The sequence below is a fragment of the Sparus aurata genome, chromosome 5 (genome assembly GCF_900880675.1).
Source record: "Sparus aurata chromosome 5, fSpaAur1.1, whole genome shotgun sequence".
NCBI lineage: Eukaryota > Metazoa > Chordata > Actinopteri > Spariformes > Sparidae > Sparus > Sparus aurata.
The window spans coordinates 18,491,427-18,512,992 of NC_044191.1; the positions used below are offsets into that span (position 1 = coordinate 18,491,427).

At 40.9% G+C, this 21,566-nt stretch overlaps 1 protein-coding gene across 2 annotated transcripts in view; it reads right to left on the reverse strand.

Annotated features, from left to right (window-relative positions):
- Window positions 1-382: 382 nt before the first annotated feature.
- Window positions 383-21,566, reverse strand: part of antxr2a (ANTXR cell adhesion molecule 2a) — a 77,969-nt gene continuing 56,785 nt past the window's right edge. For both annotated transcript variants that reach the window (XM_030418159.1, XM_030418160.1), the window contains one exon: window positions 383-3,116. In XM_030418159.1, the coding sequence (XP_030274019.1) occupies window positions 3,078-3,116 (39 nt within the window). In that variant the 3' untranslated portion in view covers window positions 383-3,077. The remainder of the gene's footprint in view (window positions 3,117-21,566) is intronic.

Consider the following 21,566-nt stretch of genomic DNA (forward strand, 5'->3'; position numbering starts at 1 on the left):
CACACCTCCGCTGGCATCTTGTCACAGCATGCAAACGTGGACAAAGCAGAAGGTGTACGAGCGCATATTTTTACTAAATGCAAGACCTCATTTTTGGGGCGTTGAAGACCTTGAAGGGATTCTGAATCTGTGTGTGTGTGTGCGTGTGTGTGTGTGTGTGTGTGAGATGCCTCCGGTGACTGACTTCACAGGGGGAGAGGCTGCACACTGTCCACTCCTCTGTCCACACACACTCTGTATAATCACGTTCCCTGTCGGGCCCTATAAATCTGCAAGGGCCCAATTAAAGATAGCCTTTAGCATGTCCACCCCTACCAGCACACACACACACATACACACACACACACACGTATTATAAAGAAAGAAAAAAACAAAAACACTGTTCGCTTTTCATTGAATGTATATTTGACACAACAGACTGCAGTGTAAAACAGGAATTGTTTGACTGAAAATAAAAACAGTGTAAAAACTCATGAAAAAAAAGAAGCTCTGCTAAAAAAATTTTTTGGGTATTTTGGCGGCAAATCACACTTGTATGTGCAGCTTGTGTGATTTGAACCTGGACTTAAAGGGTGCTACGTGAATATAAAAAAGGCAGCATGAAAAACAAAAACTGTACAATTTTAAAGATCATTCAAAGATAAATTAAAATTATTGCACCCTAAATGAACTGATAGTAAGCAGAAGGTAGTGCATGCAAATCAAATCAAATAAAAAAATTGACAGAATTGTTGCTAAAAATGAAAATACATCAGCAATTGTGTTGATCTAAAATGTTAACGCTCAAGTTGTATTTTGAATTGACAAAGTTAAAAAAACGCATTCAAAGTAAATAAATGGTTTAAAATAATTAAAGTAACTTTTTTTTTTACTTTTGGTGTTTGCCTGACATAAAATAACCTCATTAAAAAAGTGCAGAAATACAAAAATACTTTCTTTTTTTGCATCAAAGGCATCCATTTACAAGAAGGCACAAGGAAATTCAATAGTTATCTCTTTCTTACAGAAAAGTATACTACTGTGTGTGATGATGTGTGGAGAGGACACAGAGGGGACATATGACGTGTGTTTAGCAGGGCGGCTCGTGTTGTGACTGCTATGTAAATATCTCATTAGTTCGGGTTAATAACATTCCTGTGCTCTTGGTTGTAACATAAAAAAGACAAGATCTAAGTGCTAAAATTTCCTCGTCCACCGTCCGTCCAGCAAGAGGCTGATGAGCCTATTAAATGTCAGCCTGCAAAATTATGCAAGAGGCTAAAAGCGTTTAAGTCGGACATAAATACCAGCACACCCCGAGGATTTGATTTGGAATTATTTATGTCCCTCAGATCGGGATGAACAGGAAACAAAAGAATAATTAGACTGGCGTGCCGCGCCGCCCCTCTTGCACGCTCTCGTGCCCACCGAATGTGAGACGCTCACCCATAGCCCCTCAAACTTGATGGTTGTTGAACTTATTTTTAGTGTCATTTGATAAGCTTCCCTGCTTGCACAGAGACATCCCACTGACCCAGCCACTGGTCATTGTCTATACCGCTTCCCGTCAAAGCCGGCGCGCTTTGTCAGGTTTCGACTCGAATATCCATTTTGCATCTGAAGTACGGTATCCGAAGTGACTGGATCATTCGAGCCTTTTTCTTCAGCTGCTGCCCCCTTTCCTCCCCCACAGTGTTTCCGCTCACACTAACATCATTTGGGATTGGCGTCATGACAGCGCGCTTGAGATATCCACCATATATTTAAGTATATATCCCCTGCTTTTTGGGGTGAGGGAGTTGGGGGTGGAGGGGTGGACATAATTTCTGGAAATGAACAATACTTATCCGTCCATCGCATCCGTTACTTTAGGTTTACGTTTTGGACGCGTCGCACCGTCACCGCGGTGCGGTGTCCTCTTTTTTGCTGTGAATAACGCGGTAATAGGTCATTCAATGTCAAAAGGCATAAAAAAGAGACAGCCAAGTCTTCACAGGCTGCTGCTTGCTGTAGCCTTTAATTATTTTAATTAAACTTTGATATTCTGGTGCTGGAAGAACTAGTGAGTTGTGACGCAGACGAAAAGCCCTTGGAGGATTGAGACGGTGGGCAGAGGAGCGCCGCCACGGCTGTATCTATATCTTAAAAGTCTTAACTGATAGGCCTGTTTATGGGCTTTGATGTGCTACGCCTTGCTGAGCAGAGAGCAGACTGCACCAAAAACAGGGGCAAAAAACACCAAGCGCCATGTCAAGGTCTTAAAGGCATCAATCCCTCAAACCTAGCTGGAGATCATCGTGGTCAGGAGGCTGTCCTGCGGTCGAATAACGCTCTATTAATTTTCTTGTCCCCAGTGCATATTGAAAGGAAGGTGTCTTTAAAAAAAAAAAAAACTACAGGCAAAGTCTTGGTGCCTTCCAATACCTTGGGGCATCCTGTCTACAATTTGTCATGCGTGTGCACTTCTCAGTGTTAAAATGACAAGATAAGCCAGTCAAAGGGCAGCCGCCAGGCATCCAGCACTGCTGAAGTTGGAGAGGATTCGCGATGAGACATTGCCAAAAGGCAACGGACTTCTGCACTTGTGAGGCCCACTGGGATTATTCCGACTTCGACGCCAAAGGCAAACAGCCCCTTTCTCCATGTTTTTTTTTTCCTATGTTTCTCTTTTTTTCTTTTTAGATAGCTTCCGTCTGTGTCCATGAAATGAGATTTTTTTTCACAGAAGGCACAATATGGTCAGAATATGTCAAGCCTTTGGTGTGCACGAAAAGCTAACCTACTCTGAGTGCTAAGTTCTGGGGCGCCCTGTGCTTCTGCACAACTTTTTTTTTTTCTTTCTTAATTAACAAAATATGTAATGGAAAAAGGCAGCAAATAATTCAATGAATAAGAGTTAATATAAACATTTCACCCTGCGTGCTTCAAAAGGGCGAAGGGCAAGAGAACCAGTAGGGAAACGTTGTGCAGATAGTAGAGCGGAGTGAGCAGATAGTGGTTTCAGCTGAAGGATTACAGACTTTCAAAAAAAACCTGAAATTCTCCTCTTGTCCACAGCGATCAGCACATGTTGGGTCTCACACAGTCGTCCTTCTCTTCTAATGATGCTGCACACGACTGATATTGATACACCGACCCTGAAAGCACAGAAAAGAGAAAAATAAGAACTTTCATAATTAAGAACCATCTCATACTTTACTGCAGTTTTTCAAAAACGTTTTCTCTTCATATTTAGCATCTCTTATCATGCTCTTGTTATCTCATTTACATAAAAACTTCTTTAAACAAAACAAATTAAAATAAAGCAAAAATAAATAAAAGAAATTATGATGTAAATACATGTATTATTATTATTATTATTATTATTATTATTATTATTATTATTATTATTATCATTAGTAGTAGTAGTAGTAGTAGTAGTACACTTCTTCCAATACATGCCAACACATCAAAAAAGCACAACAAGGGAGGTGTGTAATAATGATAAGTAGTCATACAGATGTAATATATATAAAGCATAGAGTAAACACAGATCAATTAATGACAGTATCATTTAAGGACAAATGAAGTTCATCAACATTCCAATGAGCAGAAATTGCATTCAAATACGCGCAAAGCATCAATTGGTGAACCAGCAGCAGACATTCCTGTTCCCCCACCACACTGAGGATATTTACAGAAAAAGCCATCTTACTGTAGCCCCTCTGTGCCTGGTCTCACCCAACATGTGTGTGTGTGTGTGTGTATATGTGTGTGTGTGTGTGTGTGTGTGTGTGTGTGCACGCGCGTCCAGGCAGCTGTCTGAGCCTCTCAGTGCAGCAGCAGCAGCAGCCTGTTCACCGACAGTAGGCCGACTGGCACCAAGAGGGAGCTCTCGCACAGCGAATCCTCAACAGCCAGCAAGCCTCCGACCTCACACTCACACACAACTCTGACTCTCTGTACCTCCGTCAGTGTGTTTACATGTGCTCACTGTAACCTCATTACGACAACGTAAAGGTAGTCATAAGTCCCTTGTGGAAATTTGTCCCCTGCATCCTTTGACTGGTTATAAATATTTACTGGGCAGCATCAGTGTAACAAACAAGGGCTAGCTCATATCTGCAAACAGTGTCTGGGTCAACAGCCAAAGCAAGATTATTCCTAAAGGAGAGATCCAACAGAAAATAGAAAACCTCACAATTTCAAACTTCATGGTAATCCATCAATCCATGCACATAACCAGTGCAATGAGGGTGATTGGAATGTTGTTTGCAAAACTCAAAGTGGTGAAAAATGACTCAACACGTACAACCTAAACAATGCCACAGCTGTGCCTGATGATCCACAGACCTCACTGTAAACTGTTTCTACTGGGACAATTTCTTGGTTAAAGAGTGGTTCTTTAAAATTCTAAAATCAAAAGTGATAAGTGAGGTGCTTTCTTGTTCTTGATCCTCTTCTTTAAAATACAACAAGCGTGTCCTTGAGGAAAGCCACACAATCATGGGGTGAAAGCTCAAAAACAAAAGGCCTAAGCAGGTTAAAAGTTTAAAGACACAGTGTGAACAGAGCCCCGTTTTTTAGCCACGTGGATTTATGCCCGAATTACTATCTTCTGTCGAAGACTTGAGACAGAGAAAGTATCACAGAGAGCCAGGATGATTCTTGTTTCTAAAATAACTGACCCCACTGACACTGAAATGAATCAGTCTGAATAAGATGGTTTCCACAGCTAGAAGAACTGCCCGCTCACAACACAGAGACTGTCCTCTCACTGTGTCTAGTCTAAAAAAAAAAAAAAGATCAGTAGCAGCTTCATAACATAAACCAGGTCTATTGTACAAAATAAACCTTTCATGGAATACAAACAGGCAAAAAAAACCTCCAAAACAAACGTGATCACTGTACATTGACAAACTATATGTACAGTAAAAACATAACAACACATGTGAGTATGTCCTACCTGAACCTGGCTTCTTATATGAATGTACTCTGGTCTCCTCTCCCTCTCCCTCTCGCTGTGCCTCCTGCTCTCTGGATTACCAGACTGATTAGTTCTTATTGTCCAGACCTGATCTCCATATATCGTGTTTGGACAAGTGTGAGCATTTGCTTATCGACTACATTGGTTGTCATAGTAATAATACAGGCTATGGCACTGTACGGATGTGTTTCCTGTCCAGCAAGAGCAACAACATAACACAAAGTGTAGCTTTTTGCTCTGTCATCACAGTACAGGACATATTAGCTGTTGCTGTATCTTTTGTCCCAACAGGTGTTGACAACACATTTAATGGGTTGCTATAGCCTTGGTTGACAAAGACATTTCTAAACTTCTTTTTTTTTTTTTCTTTTTGGGTAAAATTCGTATTTTGTCCTTAATAGTTACTGAAAATACTACACTGATAAAAGAGCAATCTCAAAATACAAACATTTTCATGAAAAATGTGTGCTTTGATTGTCCCTGAAGTGGAAGAATAAATTAAAAAATGGGGGAAAAAAATATATTTAGATATCAAATTTGGTTGCAATTCCCCGACCAGGAAATGTTTGACTGCAAAGTTTTGAATGGCACAGAGTTTCGAGTTTAAAAGACCTGATTCACTGAATTGGCATTACAACGTGTGTACATATTTGAATTGCACATCTCTGCCTTTTCTCTGTTTGAGAACAGAAAAGCACATTCTTGCACATGCATGCCTCTCACAGTCCAGGTGGCTGCTTCCCATTGAGGTATTACAGAGAGAGATGACCAGGACGTTGGCTTCTGAGCTGCAGGGTGAACACAGAAGTCAGCAGCCAGTTCCTCTGGTGTGGGAGCTCTTACTGTATCTGCACTACAGTCTGGCTCTGGAGCAGAAGTGTGCACGGACCGACTGTGACGAGGGCTTTAGACAAGCTGGAGAATCCTCCATTTCTCATTATTTGGCAGGGCTGGTGGGTGTTTGGTGGAGGGGTGGGGGATACGCTCCATCTCTGCATGGTAAGCCCCTCGACGTGTACCCTCTGCAACTAATCTCACACAGTCAACAAATAAGGCACATCAGATGCTGTTTTGGCCGCGGCCATCAGAGCGGCTAAGTTCAGTGGATTTTACGGGTTTTACGGTGCAGGGGCTCGGTGAGGGAAGAAGTGCTCTCTGCGGCAGCAGAATGGCAGGCGAAGCAGGGGGATCTGGTGCGAGGGCGAAGCAGGTGCAGCACAATACGGTCAAACCCATTCCAGCTCCCCTGTTCCCGGATGAGCGGGGCCTGACTTGGCAGGGAGTGCCGCCTTGTAACTGGGCCATGTTGGAGAGATGGAGGCCCACCTGTGCCACCCGGAGCGGCAGAACAATAGTCTGAATATGTCAGCATGAAATGTCAGTGAAATCTCATCAGACGGAGGGGAGCGTGACTGCAGATAGACGGGTGGATGAGTCAGGTGGAGAGATGGAGAGGTGAAGAGACAAGAGGGGGGGGGGGGGGAGGGGGGGGGGGGGGGGGGGGGGGGGCGAGGCGGAGGGGTCAGAGAGAGGCATTGACTTTCCAAATGAAAAACTGTGATTAATAAGGTTCATTACTGACACTCCACTGACGTTCTATTGAAATAAATGAGAATAGGTATGAACATCATTGCCTAAACTAATGATTACCAACCGATTGACATTTTTAAAGTTATTCTTAGGTGTTTAAAATGACTGAAAATACAGTAATGTACAGTTTTAACCTTAAAATTTCATCTTCCAGTTGTTTTTTTGGTAAAAAAAAATGTATTTGCAAATACAACGTTTTGAGGTGGACAAAAGCTGTAAAATGTCCCTGACGAAGCTGGACATACTGCACAAATATTTTACTTGAGGAACTACTTAAAATGATTAATCACTCATCAGAGTTGTGGATTCATTTTCTCATCAATTTACTGACTGCTAACTGCAACACCAATAAAAACATTTTGAGCAAGAACAAAGAGTTAAAATGCTGCCAAAAATTACAGGACTTTTGCTTATTTCAAATTATGTTCTCTTATAACGTCAATAATCTGAGCAACTGAAAAGGATCTTCTCAAGTCTGAATGCTGAATACTTCACTCAGAGGAGTTTTAGCCACCTACACTCAAGTCTTGTTAGCAGGAACCCTCGCTGCGTGTTGACAGGAGCTGCAGAGGTCCACATTTGCCAGTCCTCAGACAACATGTTTGTGACTTGGACTGTTGGCTTGTAACTTGAGGCAGAGCTCCAGAAGTGAAGTGGAGAGAGTGTGACTGTATGTGTGTGATTTTGATTCTCATCTCTCGCAGTGTTTCGCACCCTGAGCAGCTTGAGTCCCCCAGAGCTGCAACTCTCTGAGGAGCTCTGCAGCACGAGGCTGCGAGATTCAGAAAGTAGACAGAAGCAACTTCAAGCTCAGACCAAACTCTGTGATATTTAATGCATTTCTGAGCTCTTAACACTCATAGCAAGAAATACTGCGTGGAGATTTTAAATAATTATCATTCTTGTCATAATAGTGTTTGGGAAGGTTTCTGGGAAAGAATCGATGATACTGGGGAATAATTTTGTTTAAAGTGGCTGAACTGTCTGCAAATTGATGGCTGACTGGGCAAATCATATTGACATTGTTTACAACTCGTATCAAATCACGTTCACATTACATGTATACTAGCGGACCATCATGTCCGGTCGTAGAGGGGATGGTGGTGGAGCGATAGCTGACGGCTGCCAAGCAAAATACCACTGTTTGAGATGGTATCGTAACATTTTTAGCATGAAACCACTGGGTAATCTTAGGCAGACGTCGGGACAATATCCAGCTGTGTTTGTGGCAACAGAATGAGGCAACCATAATCAAAATTCAATGTGTTTTCAAAAATAATCCATGATCATTAGCACAGCATTTTCTCAACATAAAATTAAAAGTTGAACTAAAAGAAAGTTTTGTCAGTTATGTTTCAACATATCCATACAGAAACGTCAACTGCAACCATTTATTCTGATGATTTGTTTAGCCTGGGTGGGTTTTTAAGACCTATAACATTATAAATTGAACATATGGTTACAATTTAGCTCTCTTGGTTACAAGAGTGTTTATTTATTCTGCATAACATTTCTGGATAGATGAAAATGTCTGCTCTCTTTATCTAATGTCCAAGAAAGGTGATGTTATAGGTCTGTAGGTCCACTTCCTATTTCCTGGCTAAAGATGGGACCTGGGATAAATTCACTTGAGCCACAATGGCTGGATGATTGTTTAAACTCTTCATATAACGTCATACAAATGCAGGAAATGCTGGCTGGCTTCATGGTTTTCATTGTATGCAAACAATCATTCATTTATTCAAGAAATTACCAAACATAGACTATGTTTCTATTGTTGGCATGGATACCAGTAAAGAGGAAATTTGAAGCATTTGAAATGTTTGTTCTGACATCTCCAGAGTTCAAGAAAAGCTTTTAGTGAGCAGGCTCAGCTGTAGGTTGCAACTGGCCACATATTCCAACGCCGAAGAAATGGAAAGTAAACATTAGTAACACTATTTATCCAGAGCTGAATCCATTCACTGTGGCAGGTTTTGAATTGAGGGTTTTTGTACAGCGGCTCCATGGTGGATGGTGCCCAAACAGTCAGTTCACCTTAACAACCAGAACATCAACACATTTATAAAACTTGTGTATGACATTTCTTGCATGGTAGGATCTTAGTTAAGTTACACCCATATGTGTTTCTTCATTTGCTTTCCTTCTCTAATTTAGGAAATAATCTAGACATCTTCTGTGATCTGTAAATTAAACAAAACTACAACTGAAAAATTAAGTCGCCATGTGTTTGTCTCTTCGTGACGCTCGGAACCAGTTCGAAACGAATCTCCTCAACATTTTTGGGAGACAAACAACAGGAAATAAACACAGCTGATGGTGAGTTAGCTCCCTTCCAAATGTTTGTATTGGATTGTATTATTAATTGATTGTATAGTTTGTCCCATTTATGATATCATAGACGACAAAAAGATGCATGAAGGAAGGCATCCATTTAGGTTACAGAACGAATCTCCCATCTGGACTGTAGTGTGAAAACACTTGCAAGCATGAGAGTTGTAATCCAGTTGCAAGATGCTTATTTTGCAGTGATAAGCTACAGGCTTTGAAAGATTTTATTACCAGAACAGAGACTTTTTTTTCACATTAGAGCTTTGCAGCCTATACAGTAGCTTAGTTAATCGAGGGCTTACTTAATCCAACAGCAACAGGACGACTGCAATACTCATCATATTACTCTAACGCTTGTTTGTTGTTCTGACAAAATGTTAATGAGTTAAACAGGAAATTTGTACCATAAGAACTCATATAATTGATGTAGATGCTCCATGTTTTACTGAAGGACTACAGTACCTGAAGTGTGTACTGCTGATATATGTCCACCTGAAATGGTTTGGCAAAGGGGTTTTCAGGGATCAGGAGAAATGTTGCAAGATGATATTATTGCAAGATGATATTGGGAATAAGTGAAAAAGTGGAGACCTTGTCGTGTCACAATGTTCTACAAGGTTGGTCAACAGTCAATAAGAAACTATTACCCAAGCTGACTTGTGGATCCAACTGGTGCATCACTAGATACACTAATGTGTCAAGGCAGCTGTGGCTCAGGGGTAGAGCCAGCGTCTTGTTGTCGGAAGGCCGCTGGTTCCCCTGGTGTACATGTCGAAGTGTCTTTGTGCAAGATACTGAACCCCAAACTGCACCTTGCATGGCAGCCATTGCCATCGGTGTTTGAACGGATTACTCTAAGTCGCTTTGGACAAAAGTCTACCTAAAGGTAAATGTGTCATGTTCAGGACAGACCTGTCTTTCAATTTTTGAAAATTCACTACTCATATCTTTTAGTGCACGAAGTGACTATTAAATAAAGTACATAAAGGAATTGGGAATCACAACCCCAAACTTGTAAAAGATTATCATATGTGCCATGTGTTTACAGATTTTGTTGCCATTCTAGTTGACGGTGAGTTGCCCGATCAAAAATGTTCAACTTTCTGATCTCTTTTTAACTTTTAACAAAGAGTTGAGATCATGTAAGTCAGAAAAAGGCCACGTTTAGGAGAATAAGCATAGGTGTGATTGGCAAATGACAAAAAAGCAGGAAAATATATGGTGCACCGACCATGACGTGGCCACAGCACCCCACCATGAAAATATCTAAAAATCTCATCCAAACCATTAGCCAACCCCAAATTTTAAATACAATTATTTTCTCCGTTGTCTTGTCAGTTCAGGCTATTCTGATCATGCTATGACCTTTTCTTGTTGTGCAGCTGGCTCTAGAGGCAGTATTTTCATGTCGAGGGAGTTATTCTTCTGCGTTTTAGAATAATGTCACTTGCCAGGTCATGTGAGAGATAGACTACAGAATACATTATACTTGTCAAAACGAAAATAGGAACTCCACTATGTCTCTCTTTACATTTTTTTGTCCCATTGTTGGCTTCAGCTAAGAAAGAAATAGTTCGCCCCACACGTCCAAAATTCTTAGAACACATCAGATAACCTTCCACAACGATTGCAGGCTCTTTGGTGGAGCTCTGCTTTGAATGAAGTTCCATCTTGACAAATGAATGGACTACTTGCAGAGTGACATGAAGACATGCATCAGAGGCACAAAAAAGACTGACAGCGGTGAGCGGTCTTTACGTTTACCAATATCTGACCCGTGCCTTGCCCCATTTTTTTTTAACTGATTGATTAAACTGATCCCTGCTGGTACAATCTACAATTAGTATACAAAAATGTACTCTTTGAATAAAAAAAAAAAGAAGAAGTGTGAACTGTCCGTGCCTGTCGAGCTTCAGCCACCAGACATGTGTTCTGTTTTACTCTGTGCTCTCTGCCACATATTGAACAAATTAAAAGTTCAAGTTGAAGGGAGAAGCACAGCTGCACGGGGACAGAGGAGAGAGCCAGGGTGTGAGCAATCCTCCCTCCACGAGGCTGCTGGCCCTCTTCTCACAGCCCCTCGTCCACACACACACTGCCCACACAGCGCTGCCATCTGGCCTGCTGGGAAATCAGAGCCACCTGAGACTCGGCCAAATACATGATGCTCGCTGACAACTCGGGCATCTCTTCTCATTGTAAAGAGATGAATAAAGATTATACAAGCACATAAGGTACATTGAAGGACAACATATAAAAAATAGTTACTCCTTTCACAACTGTGAAGTTAAAGAGAATCTGAAAGAGGTGGGATGAAGTTTTTTCCTGTTCCAAAACAGAAGAGAGTTTCAATCTATACCTTTATGTCCTATCGTTATTATAAATACACTGTGTTTACATGTATTACTAGTGCATAGTGCTATAACACATATGAATAAGTCTTTTGTATTCTCTAAGAACTTTGATATTTCTTTGTATTTGAACTTTTTTAAGTTTCTGTATCCTTGCTAAAAGCATAGCCAAAAGTTAATGGACATCCATGAACAACATGACGTCCATTTGCGATGGTTTTCCAAGCCCAGGCACATAAATCAGCATAGGAAACAGCCTCCACTCTGCTGGTTTCAGGCCTCAGGACACATTTGACAACCTCGCTACAGGGATTTGCTCCCATTCAGCCCAAAGAACATTGGTGGGCTCCAACACTGATGTTGATGGTGTTCATGTTCCACTTCATACAAAAGGTGTTGGAAGAGGTTGAGGTCAGGGCTCTGTGCAGACCAGTGAGGTTCATCCATAACAAACTAACCCATTTCTTTATGGAGCTGGCTTGTGCACAGGTGCATTAGCCTGGTGAAGTATGAGCGAGATACACACAAACAGCTGTCACAGGGTTGAAAGCAAACTGTTATCCAAAACTTTGATTTTGATGATTCCTTTATATAGAGTTAGGCCATTAAAAAGTGAACAGAGTTGTGAACATACTTTAGGTCATAACGTACATGACTTTGGAGTGGAGTATGTGACTCTGGAGTTAACACCCTTTGAATGATGGGGACACTGCGTGCTGTACAGTCCGATGTACCTTTTAACAGTTAAACTTAGTTTCATACTAGGCTATATCAGTGTAATACAAATATATAATGTTCATTTTAAGCCAGACAATAACCCTCATACCATCATTCTGAGAGAACAGCAATACCAAACATTTACCATAAAAACTGATGGTGATATACAGCAAAAATCCACCCTCTGGCAGCATATTTACATCTGAAGCCTTTCAAACAGCCACACCGCCTCCAATAGTTTCGGTGTGAGTAAAGTAGTGGTTGATGGGCAATCAGGCTCTGACGGCTATTGACTGACCCTGGGAGCAGAGAGGGAGTGAGCGACAGCTTGCAGTAAAAAAGTTATGCTAGCAGGCAGCAGCATATGGTCTGCAGACTGTCAGAGTGTCACTGGCTCCCATTTCCTGCAGATAAGAGAATATTTACTGAGTGAAGAAAAAGAGAAACTGATGTTTAAGAAAGAGGTCAGGTTCTGTGCATTTTTGATGAGGTTTCCATGGCCATTTAGAAAAAATGTTGCTCCGACTTCAGTCCATGTAACTTTAGCTTCTTTCTTGCATGACCTCTTCTTGTTTGTTCATATCAGTCTTATCTGAATGGAAGCTTACTGAAGTGCTTTTTGACTTTTTTGACAAATTATTTTGGTATGGCAATGAGAACTGCCTTCCTCCTTACGTCTACAAATGCTTGCTTTGTCGGGTAAAGGGTTAGCCAAGGCAGAGCCAGAATTGCAGCATATTAGTGGTGACAGCATATTGTCTGCTTTTGCAAAACATGAGTAAAGAAAGATGCTCGCTTGACTTCAGAACATGCTTTAAACACCTACAGCATTTTTATGGTGCATGCTATAGTTGGATCTCCAAATTCTGCGTACATGTCAATAACTTTTAAATAAATTCTGCTTCTTTGTGCAAGTTCACTTTAAGTTTGACCCTGAAAGGTCAGGTTCTGCTGCATAAAAATATCCTTGGGGTTTTAGGGTGTCAGAGTGTTGCTTAAAGGCACTTCAGAAAGGGAAACACTTGCCAACATGTCTTTCAACTGAGGGCCTACGAGACCATCTGCTGCGTCATATCATTTGCAAATTTTCTATTCTGTTTCCTGTCAACCTGTACCTGTTCACTCCAGTCAGGGTAAATAATACTGCCAGCTAAATGTCTAAAAATGAAACAGCTCTTGACTCTGTATCAGCTGTCTGTTGTTGCAGGGATAAGTGGTATCTCCTGAAGCTTGAAAATGTAGGATGCAGTACTGTAGGTGCAGCTGTTTCCTGCCGGGGCCTCCTGCTTGCTTACCCCCACCACCACCACCCCCCACCCCCACCCCACCCTCTCTGGTTTTGTCAGAGTAAGTGCACATCATTGGCAGCAAAAAGCTCTGGGCACCGTCCCTCTGGTTGTTCCAGAGAAATGCCAATCGTTTTGGCGTCGACGGGGCCCTCACAGACGGCGCAGGAAGGCACAGATGGCACTAATGGACGAGCAGAATCCAACCGAGGGACCGGGACAGAGCCACACCGGAGCGCCGTCCAAATAACTGTAGTGTGAATGTACTGTATGGCCAACGCGCCGCTCTGCTCTAGCGGGGATGATGCCACGGCAATGCGGCATAAAGAATTTAAAATGATAAAATAATCATAAGAGAGGGAGATCGTGGGAGGATCAGCGTGGAGTGGTGCCAGGAGGATCAGACAGAGGAGAGATTGTTCTTGGGCTGATAGATGCTGAAGTGAGTTAGACAGACCTCGTCCAAGTCAACCTACTGCAGCCAGACAACTGGGTTTACAGCTAATGGACTGACTGAGACACTGTCTGTCAAGGAAGAGCCAGTTTATAGACTGCACCTTCCCCTGGTACAATGGTACTTTTATAAAATGTGTGAGCCAGCTGATAATCCGTTTTACGACCGGTGAGGCGATAGACTTACATTTAGACTTTTTTTTGTCACCCAAAACCTTTTCCTCCATTTCCCACGTGATGCCCACATGCAGCAGATCTTAACATTTGTTGTGCAAAGCATTGACAAAAAACATTACCGTGTGCACCACTCTCATTTTTAGCTCATAGTGCTAAGCAGATGCTTGTAGGAAGAACTAGTCACAGCTTTAAGTGGTGCTAAGAGGCCTCTGAAAACCTGTTTGGAGCTCTGTGTTCTTTTGATAAAAGTTTAAATACTTCTGAAGGGTCATGGCACCCTAAGTTTGAGCCTTTTTCAGCCAACTCTGTGGTTTCTAAAAATGCAAGCGGTCTTATGAGCTGAGAGGAAAAGCAGATAGGTGGGCAGATTGGAAAAATTGTAGCATGACATTTGTAAATTCTGCAAACCACCAAAACAGCACTATATGGATAGAAGTATTTGAGGCGCTAGTTGGCAACTGATAACACAGTTAAACAAAGATGACACAAGTAAGATGCTAAGTTATAGTTCACTTTGAATGAAAACATGCAAACTCCAGCGTCACCCAAATTCCACTACAAGAAAAAAGAAAAACAGGCTAGTTCAGCACTGGACACACAGCTGCTCAGTGTCCCAAAAGCTCAGATCTGCCGTACAACACGCTCAGACAGCATGTGCAGCCCTTCTGAACAGGGATTCCAAACACAAACCACAAATAAAGAGGGGGCCATTTGTTAATTTTGTCTTCTGTGTGCCACAGTGTATCAGCGTCCGCAGAGAGCCGGTGGGCTCATCTGTACTTTTAAATTACGTGTCATCGCCACAGCCGTTCTCCCAGTGAGGCCAGGAGAGACGCCACAAACACTCAGAACTGCACTCAAAACATAAGCTCACATCATGTCTCCGGGCCACGGCCCTATCAAAAACATTTTCTTGTATTTGGCTAAATAAAAAGTCTGTGTAATATTTGCCTGTTAATACTACACCGTAAAAATGTGTCTGTTTTTTGCTAAATGGAATGAACCCTGCAGTTGCTAAAACCTCAGGGTTTTTAGAGGCACACACACACAAACACAACTGATGATCAAATATGTATTAGCATGACTTCAGTGTCTCGTTCACAGACACAAAGCAGAATTTATCCCCTGTAGTGAACAATTCCATCACTGTGTAGGGGATGGATGAAGAAGCACTTCACATGTGCATATAAGATGCACAACATTCCATTTCTGATCAGGTGCAACATCTTTTAATACTGCAGTGATATTTGCTGTCTGATTGTGAAACAGTAGTGACGACTTGCACGGACTGACTGCTGCAGCACTTTCTCTGTAACATCACATCGCACTAAGGTTCTCCCTTTTCTGATGGTCGATATTATAGGAAATCCCGAGTGATGTATCTTTTCTCGCTGCTACAGAATATATTAGATTTTAGAACTGTGTATTTAAGTAAAATAAATCTACTTACAGCTTACTAGCACTATAAGGTAGCAGCTTTCTTTGTTTCATACCTTAAATCTACATCAACAGCGATACATGACATTAAAAGGGAGAAACATTCACAAGGTAAAAGAAATGCATTTATAAAAGCAATATGTAACTTTATAAAGCAAGTGCTGAGTTGATTGAAACAGCGGTGTTTATATTTTATGCACAGTGACATATTAAGAGTGCTTGAGAATTAAATTTTTTTTTGTTTTACCTCACAAGACTTGGCAGTAAAATGTGGCTATTTGCTTACAGTCACAATTCTGATGTGTTAAGGAATCATTATAACTTTTTAGTAACGTGCTCTTTCACTCACGACTCCAGCGTTGTTTTAGCAAGTGCAACTAGTGCTTCAGTTGAACTGTCTGACCTGTAACTACAGTACACTGTATCTATAAGAGGCTCTTCAAAAGCAGCCAAGGCTGCATCTACAATCAGACAGCCTATAATATTACTCATTCCTTCCTATTTTAAGACTTGAAGGGATTTTTTTTCTCCAAAAAATAAATATGCTGGGTATCCATTTGGTCTAAACTTTGTTGCCTTAAATTCATCTGTCAATATTTCAAAAACACAGATGATTCAATCTTCACAAACCTATTTGTAAACAAAGGTTTTAAGATGACTCATTAGCAGCAATGTGCTTTACTTCCATGCCAGTCGTGTTTTTGTCAGAGTAGGCAGATATATTTTCAAGAGCTGAAGATCGCATTTTGGAATGAAACTCTTTGATTGGCCTCAATTTTTGGACAGTGTCCCTTTAATGTGTGTAAATGTGATAGTGGGTGTGTGTTACTACTCCGGTTCCCTGCATGGTTCCCCCTCTTCCCCCTCCACCAGCGGCATGCTGGACGGGGTCACATGTGATCTGCTCTTAGCAGAGATGCAGGCCATGCGACAGGGAGGGCCAGTAATTGGAGTGAGCTGTCAAGACGGGGCGGTGTGTTTGTGTGTGTGTGTGTTGTGCACGTGCCAGAGAGGCTGCCCTCCTACAGGGTGGCACATATTAAAGTCCCTGATGAGACTAATGCAGGAGGAAATGGGTTTGGCATTGCGCCCGGTCGAGAGGTGAAAAGGGAGGCTGGTCTGGGTCAACCATAACCTGAAATGAATCTGGAGCAGGAGCGAGAAAAAAAACGAAGACGATTTCTATGTGTTTGTCTCTCATGTGTGAAATCCTGAATTGTTAGTTTTTGTAATTGTCCCTCTTGATTTGATTTGCAATGAATATTCATATTTTACCAAGATATTCTAAAAAAAAAAAAAAAAAAGAAAAGAAAAGAAAAAAAATTCTGTTCCCCAAATCTAAAAAAGCAACTTCTCGTATTTGTATCATTACTGAATCATTGATCCTTCAGACACAATTAGCGAGAGAGAGATCACAGCCCCGGATTCTCTTTAAAGAGTTAATCAACAAATTAAAGATGCAGATTTGCAGCTAATGACGTGCTGACGTGAACTGCCAAAAACATGCAACGCTTTCCTGCAGTTGACATGATTAACAACAATTACAATAAAGGTAAAACAAAGGAATTAATGGAAAATTGTGTCTAATCAAAGACACAAAGGACATAATTGCTCTGTGTGTTGATGAATTAATTATTATTAGTCTCTGACAATTCTGGTTTATTTTATCTTTGCCAGTACATGAACATCTGTAGCTGCCTTATTAGTGTTTCGCTCTGACAGACAAAAAAGTTGCTTGTGGAACACATCAAGTCTTTATGAATTGTTTAACCAATTAGTCTGCCTGATTTGGGGGATTGAAGGTTTTCGCCTTTATTTCGTCTTTCAATAATTAGAATAATCCCTATTTCAGATTTTAAAATGTGTGGATCCAATCACTTTTACTCATGTTCTGGTATCAGTGTGAATAATCTTGAAAATGACTGATTATGTGTGGAAAAATCACACTCATCTTAAAATTAACACTATTCCCTAATTATATTAGATTTTGTCATTTGAAAAGACAATTTCTTTTAACCGTTTGACCAAAATGTATTAACAGATAAAAGAAGCACAAAGTTTATGGCAAAACACTTTAAAAAGTATCAATTAGCAGATACTTTATATTTTTTTCAGAGCATTTTTAACATCCACTCTGTGTTGTTGTGCTGAATATTCCAAAGCTGTTCTGCTTATTTAGCAGAGCTCATCGTTGATTTACACTAAAGGTTCTGTGTTCATAATTCACAACCAAAATCTGTCTCCATGTTCAAAGTTAAATCTGATTTTACAGCAAAAATTCCGGCTTTAAATCTCAACAGGAGAAAAGTTGTTATTTATGAGGCTGTAAACTAACAGGGTGGAAACAGAAGCAAGCGGCGGCGGCCTGCTACGCTGGGTGGAAAGGCTCGGTGATAAAGCATCTTGTTAGCTCTACTGAGGAAAATATGCTTATCAAGCCGCATGTTAATACAAGCAGTAAATAATGTGATCATCGGCCAGCGATGCTGGAAATATAACAGCGTGAAGGAGCCTGAAGCCACGCTGACTACAGGGAGGGTGTTGTGTGTGTGTGTTTTTTTAAACATGGACTACAAACTGTGAGAACTGGGTTAATGTGACCTGAGCAGTGAAGACATTAGCGGCAACACACACTGGGTGGACCGACAACAGGCATTTTACCAAACACACACACAAACACAGGGGCTCACAAAACCTCAGACAGCTGTGTAAAGGCAAGGTACATGAATAAAATGTAACGTGATAAATCAGTGCACAAGACAAACTATAAACAGATTATTAAGTCAGTTTTAATGGATGTCTGCTACTGGGCAGAATTAACATTCAGGTTTTGTGCTGCTTTCAGGTGGTACTGAAACCGCAAAGTGAGCAAAAATGAATGAAATAATGCCCAGGTTTGTTTCCAATGCGTAATTTTTTTAACTGAATTATCTGATCTTCACTTGTGGGACACATTTGGAATGTATGCATGTTTTGTTTATTTGGACAATGCAATTTTGTCCAAATTAATACTTTAGAAGAAGGTGTAAATAACCGGTTAGTTGTTATACATTACACATTGTGTAGATAGCTGCAACATGTAAGTGGAAAAAATCATTAATTAATTCAAATGTATATTTCCTGTTTTATTGGGGGATGCAACATGTTTTAATTTGAACACACTTAGAGAGATTTATTTTTCTTCTCTTTTAATTCCAAATATTTGTGGACATTAAGAACAATGATGTCCACAAATTAAGATAAATTGGATTAAGATAAATTCGTGACTACTGGGAAGCAAACAAATCTTACAGAATCACAACACTACTGCACCACTATCTTACTGAGCTGTTTTAGATGAAATTGCTAATGTGGTGGCTAACTGCCTACTTCAACATTCAATGTACATTATTCACTCTTCAGTCTTTAGCCACAAGTTGCTAACTTTGTCTGCTGTTGGGTGCTTGGTCTATTTGCAGCTTCTTTAATAAAAGAAGGAAGAAAAAGCAGTTCAACTCTGTACAGAGCTTCTGATTAATGTTAATTCACTGTGAATTGGGCACCACGAGCCATTTTTACACCTGATCTCTGTTCCTTTAACCACACATGTCCCTGCTGGCATCAGAGACAATCCTGCATTACAAACTTCCCCACTCCAGTGTGTTTCCATCATGCTGTCTTCCTCTGAGCTTATCTTAAGTCTCGCTAAAGAGGAAATAACACAAAGAATCACAGAATTGAAAGAACAGAAAACAAATGAACAGACTGGAGCTCTTAAGTTTTGATTAAAACAAACCAACAAATCGAATACGGCAAGTAAATACTCCATAGCAGGAATCTTCTTTTTCTGTGAGCTTCTTAAAAGCTTCTCAGAAGTGCCTATCAACAGTTAAGGCACACAGGTGTTAAGTTTCTTGACAATATCACGCTTTTGGTGTAATACATTATTTTTGCAATAAATCTCAGGGCTTCTCATCTTCAGTCCCATCAGTTCTACAAACTCAAAATGCATCAACCACCACGTAAACATATGTACAGATATGACCCTTTACAACTGCAGGAAGTTTGCCAGGAACAATTTTTTTTTTTTCCTGCAGTATTCCTTTCCACCTGTATACGTCTACATTAATTGAATTGTCTTCATATATTACGTGTTAAAATGCAGCGGAAAACCAAACAGATATACCGGAGGAATTTTCACTTTTTCATTTGGTTAACGGCTAACAAAATGCATGCCAATGTTTAATCCAAAATTAAAAGGCTACATTTTAATCTGTAAACATCATACAAAATTGATTGAAACTTGCTTGTCTAGTGAGAAAGACCCACCTCAATCCCTGATGTTTTACTATTCATTGTATTCAATAGCCCCACTGGAGCCGTTCTTACTGCTGATGCTTTGAGACTAAACTATGTTGAGTATTGCACAGTGTAAAATCAGTGAGTGTATCTTAAGAAATCCACAGGGTGTCACACACTTAGCAGAGGTCTTGGGGTGTACTACACTGCAATCAATCCAGATAAAAACAACTGCTGCGTGCCTCTGTGGTACATCTGCTTTTTTTAAGGGACCGCCTTCTTATTCCACACCGCAGTTCTCACGACTGTCCTTTACACTCTTGGCTCCGATCATGAAAAAAACAACTGTGAACTTGAGTCAACTCTGGTTGACCTGGGAGTTGGTAGAGGAATGGGGGCGGGAGACTTAATTTGCAGTATGATGAATCGTCGCACAGCACGCTCAAACCTTCCCCGAGGCCCAGCAGTGAAATTAACAAGTTTGGCAGGCCGACGCTGCCCTCTGAGGCGGACGCCGAGTGTTGCTTTTGCGAGAGGAAGGCCGGCACTGCCTCTTTGTCTCAATGGAGACAAATCTTGGGCGGACTGTTTGTTTGGGGAAGGGGTGTGAACGGCGCGCAAGTCCATCAAATCAATTAGAGTCTTATACAGAGACGGCCTGGCTTGGCCTGGGCTGAAGGAGCTTGGCCCGATCTTTTGTGAGGGGTTATGTGAGTCAGAGTGTTGCCACAGCCAACAGTCATGACTCGTGTACTCACAACACCAGTACGAGTGGAGGGAGGAGGGGTGAAAAGCTTGCATATGGCCAGAGCCAGTGTGTCACATTTGGGCTACAGTTCACATTGGGCTCAGATGCTCACACCAATGAACTTGTGAGGATTGTCGAGCTGCAACACTGCGGCCGTGTTTGAGGGTGAGATTTACCAGCTTAGAAGCGATGGGTAGAAAACCACACTATGTGTACACTGACAAAACCAACCGCATACATTTATCCTCCTTCGTATCCTTAGAACTGCAGCGTGTTTACATCTAATGGTACAAGGAATTTATAAAAATGCAACAACACTTTTCTGAACTTTTTAAGCAGGATGACTGCAAGATAAATACATTTTCTGACTGCATTTCCATAGAATTGGCATGGTTAAAAGGGCAGAAAGGAAGGAATGTAACTGCAAACAGTTACAAAGCGAGCTAAAAAGATTTAACACCTGCAAAATGACAGTTTATCTAACGTTCTTATATGCCAAAAAAAGCATAAATGTAAATGTCCTGTGAAAGTACAAAAGCTTTTTGTTTTCATCTCATCATGTACAGCTTCAAGAGGTCACACTTTACTCACATATCTGCATAGCACGCACAGTGATCCTGGATGAGGGAAGTAGTATTCCTGTCTGTCAATAATCCGAGCTCGGATCTCTTCCAGATCAGCGTCAACTCAACACATCAACTAACCACCATGTGATTTCTCAGGTGATGGGAGGCTTTCTCACCTTGACTTTCTCATTTTGAATATACGCAGGTTAATCTGTTCACACTTTCCAAACGTGTCTGATTTTCCCTTTCCCTATTTGAAAATGTGCAATCAACGGACAAACGTCATTCAGCTCAAAGCCAGTGACTGTATTTCATGGCTTCACTGAGCAGCAGTGTGCAGATGTGTTTTTTTAGTACAGTTAATGGATGCAACTTTGTGGATGCACTTATATTACTAGTAGAGAGTAATTAGTAATTAGTTATTGAAATTAAATCATGGTTTGGTATATTAAAACATTTTTTTTAATTTATCCCTCTCTTTTGGAACAAACTTCCCATAGAGCCTGTTCGAGAGTGAGATTTTCTAGAAGTTACATCAGTGCTGCTTAATTGCGTCATGTGTGGCAATCATTTTGAATTAAGATGTCTCCCTATGACATTAAAAACAATACCACACTTTGATCCTGACAGACAAGAGTCAAAATCCACACGGCTGCAACATTAAGGTCACATAAACACACAACAAAA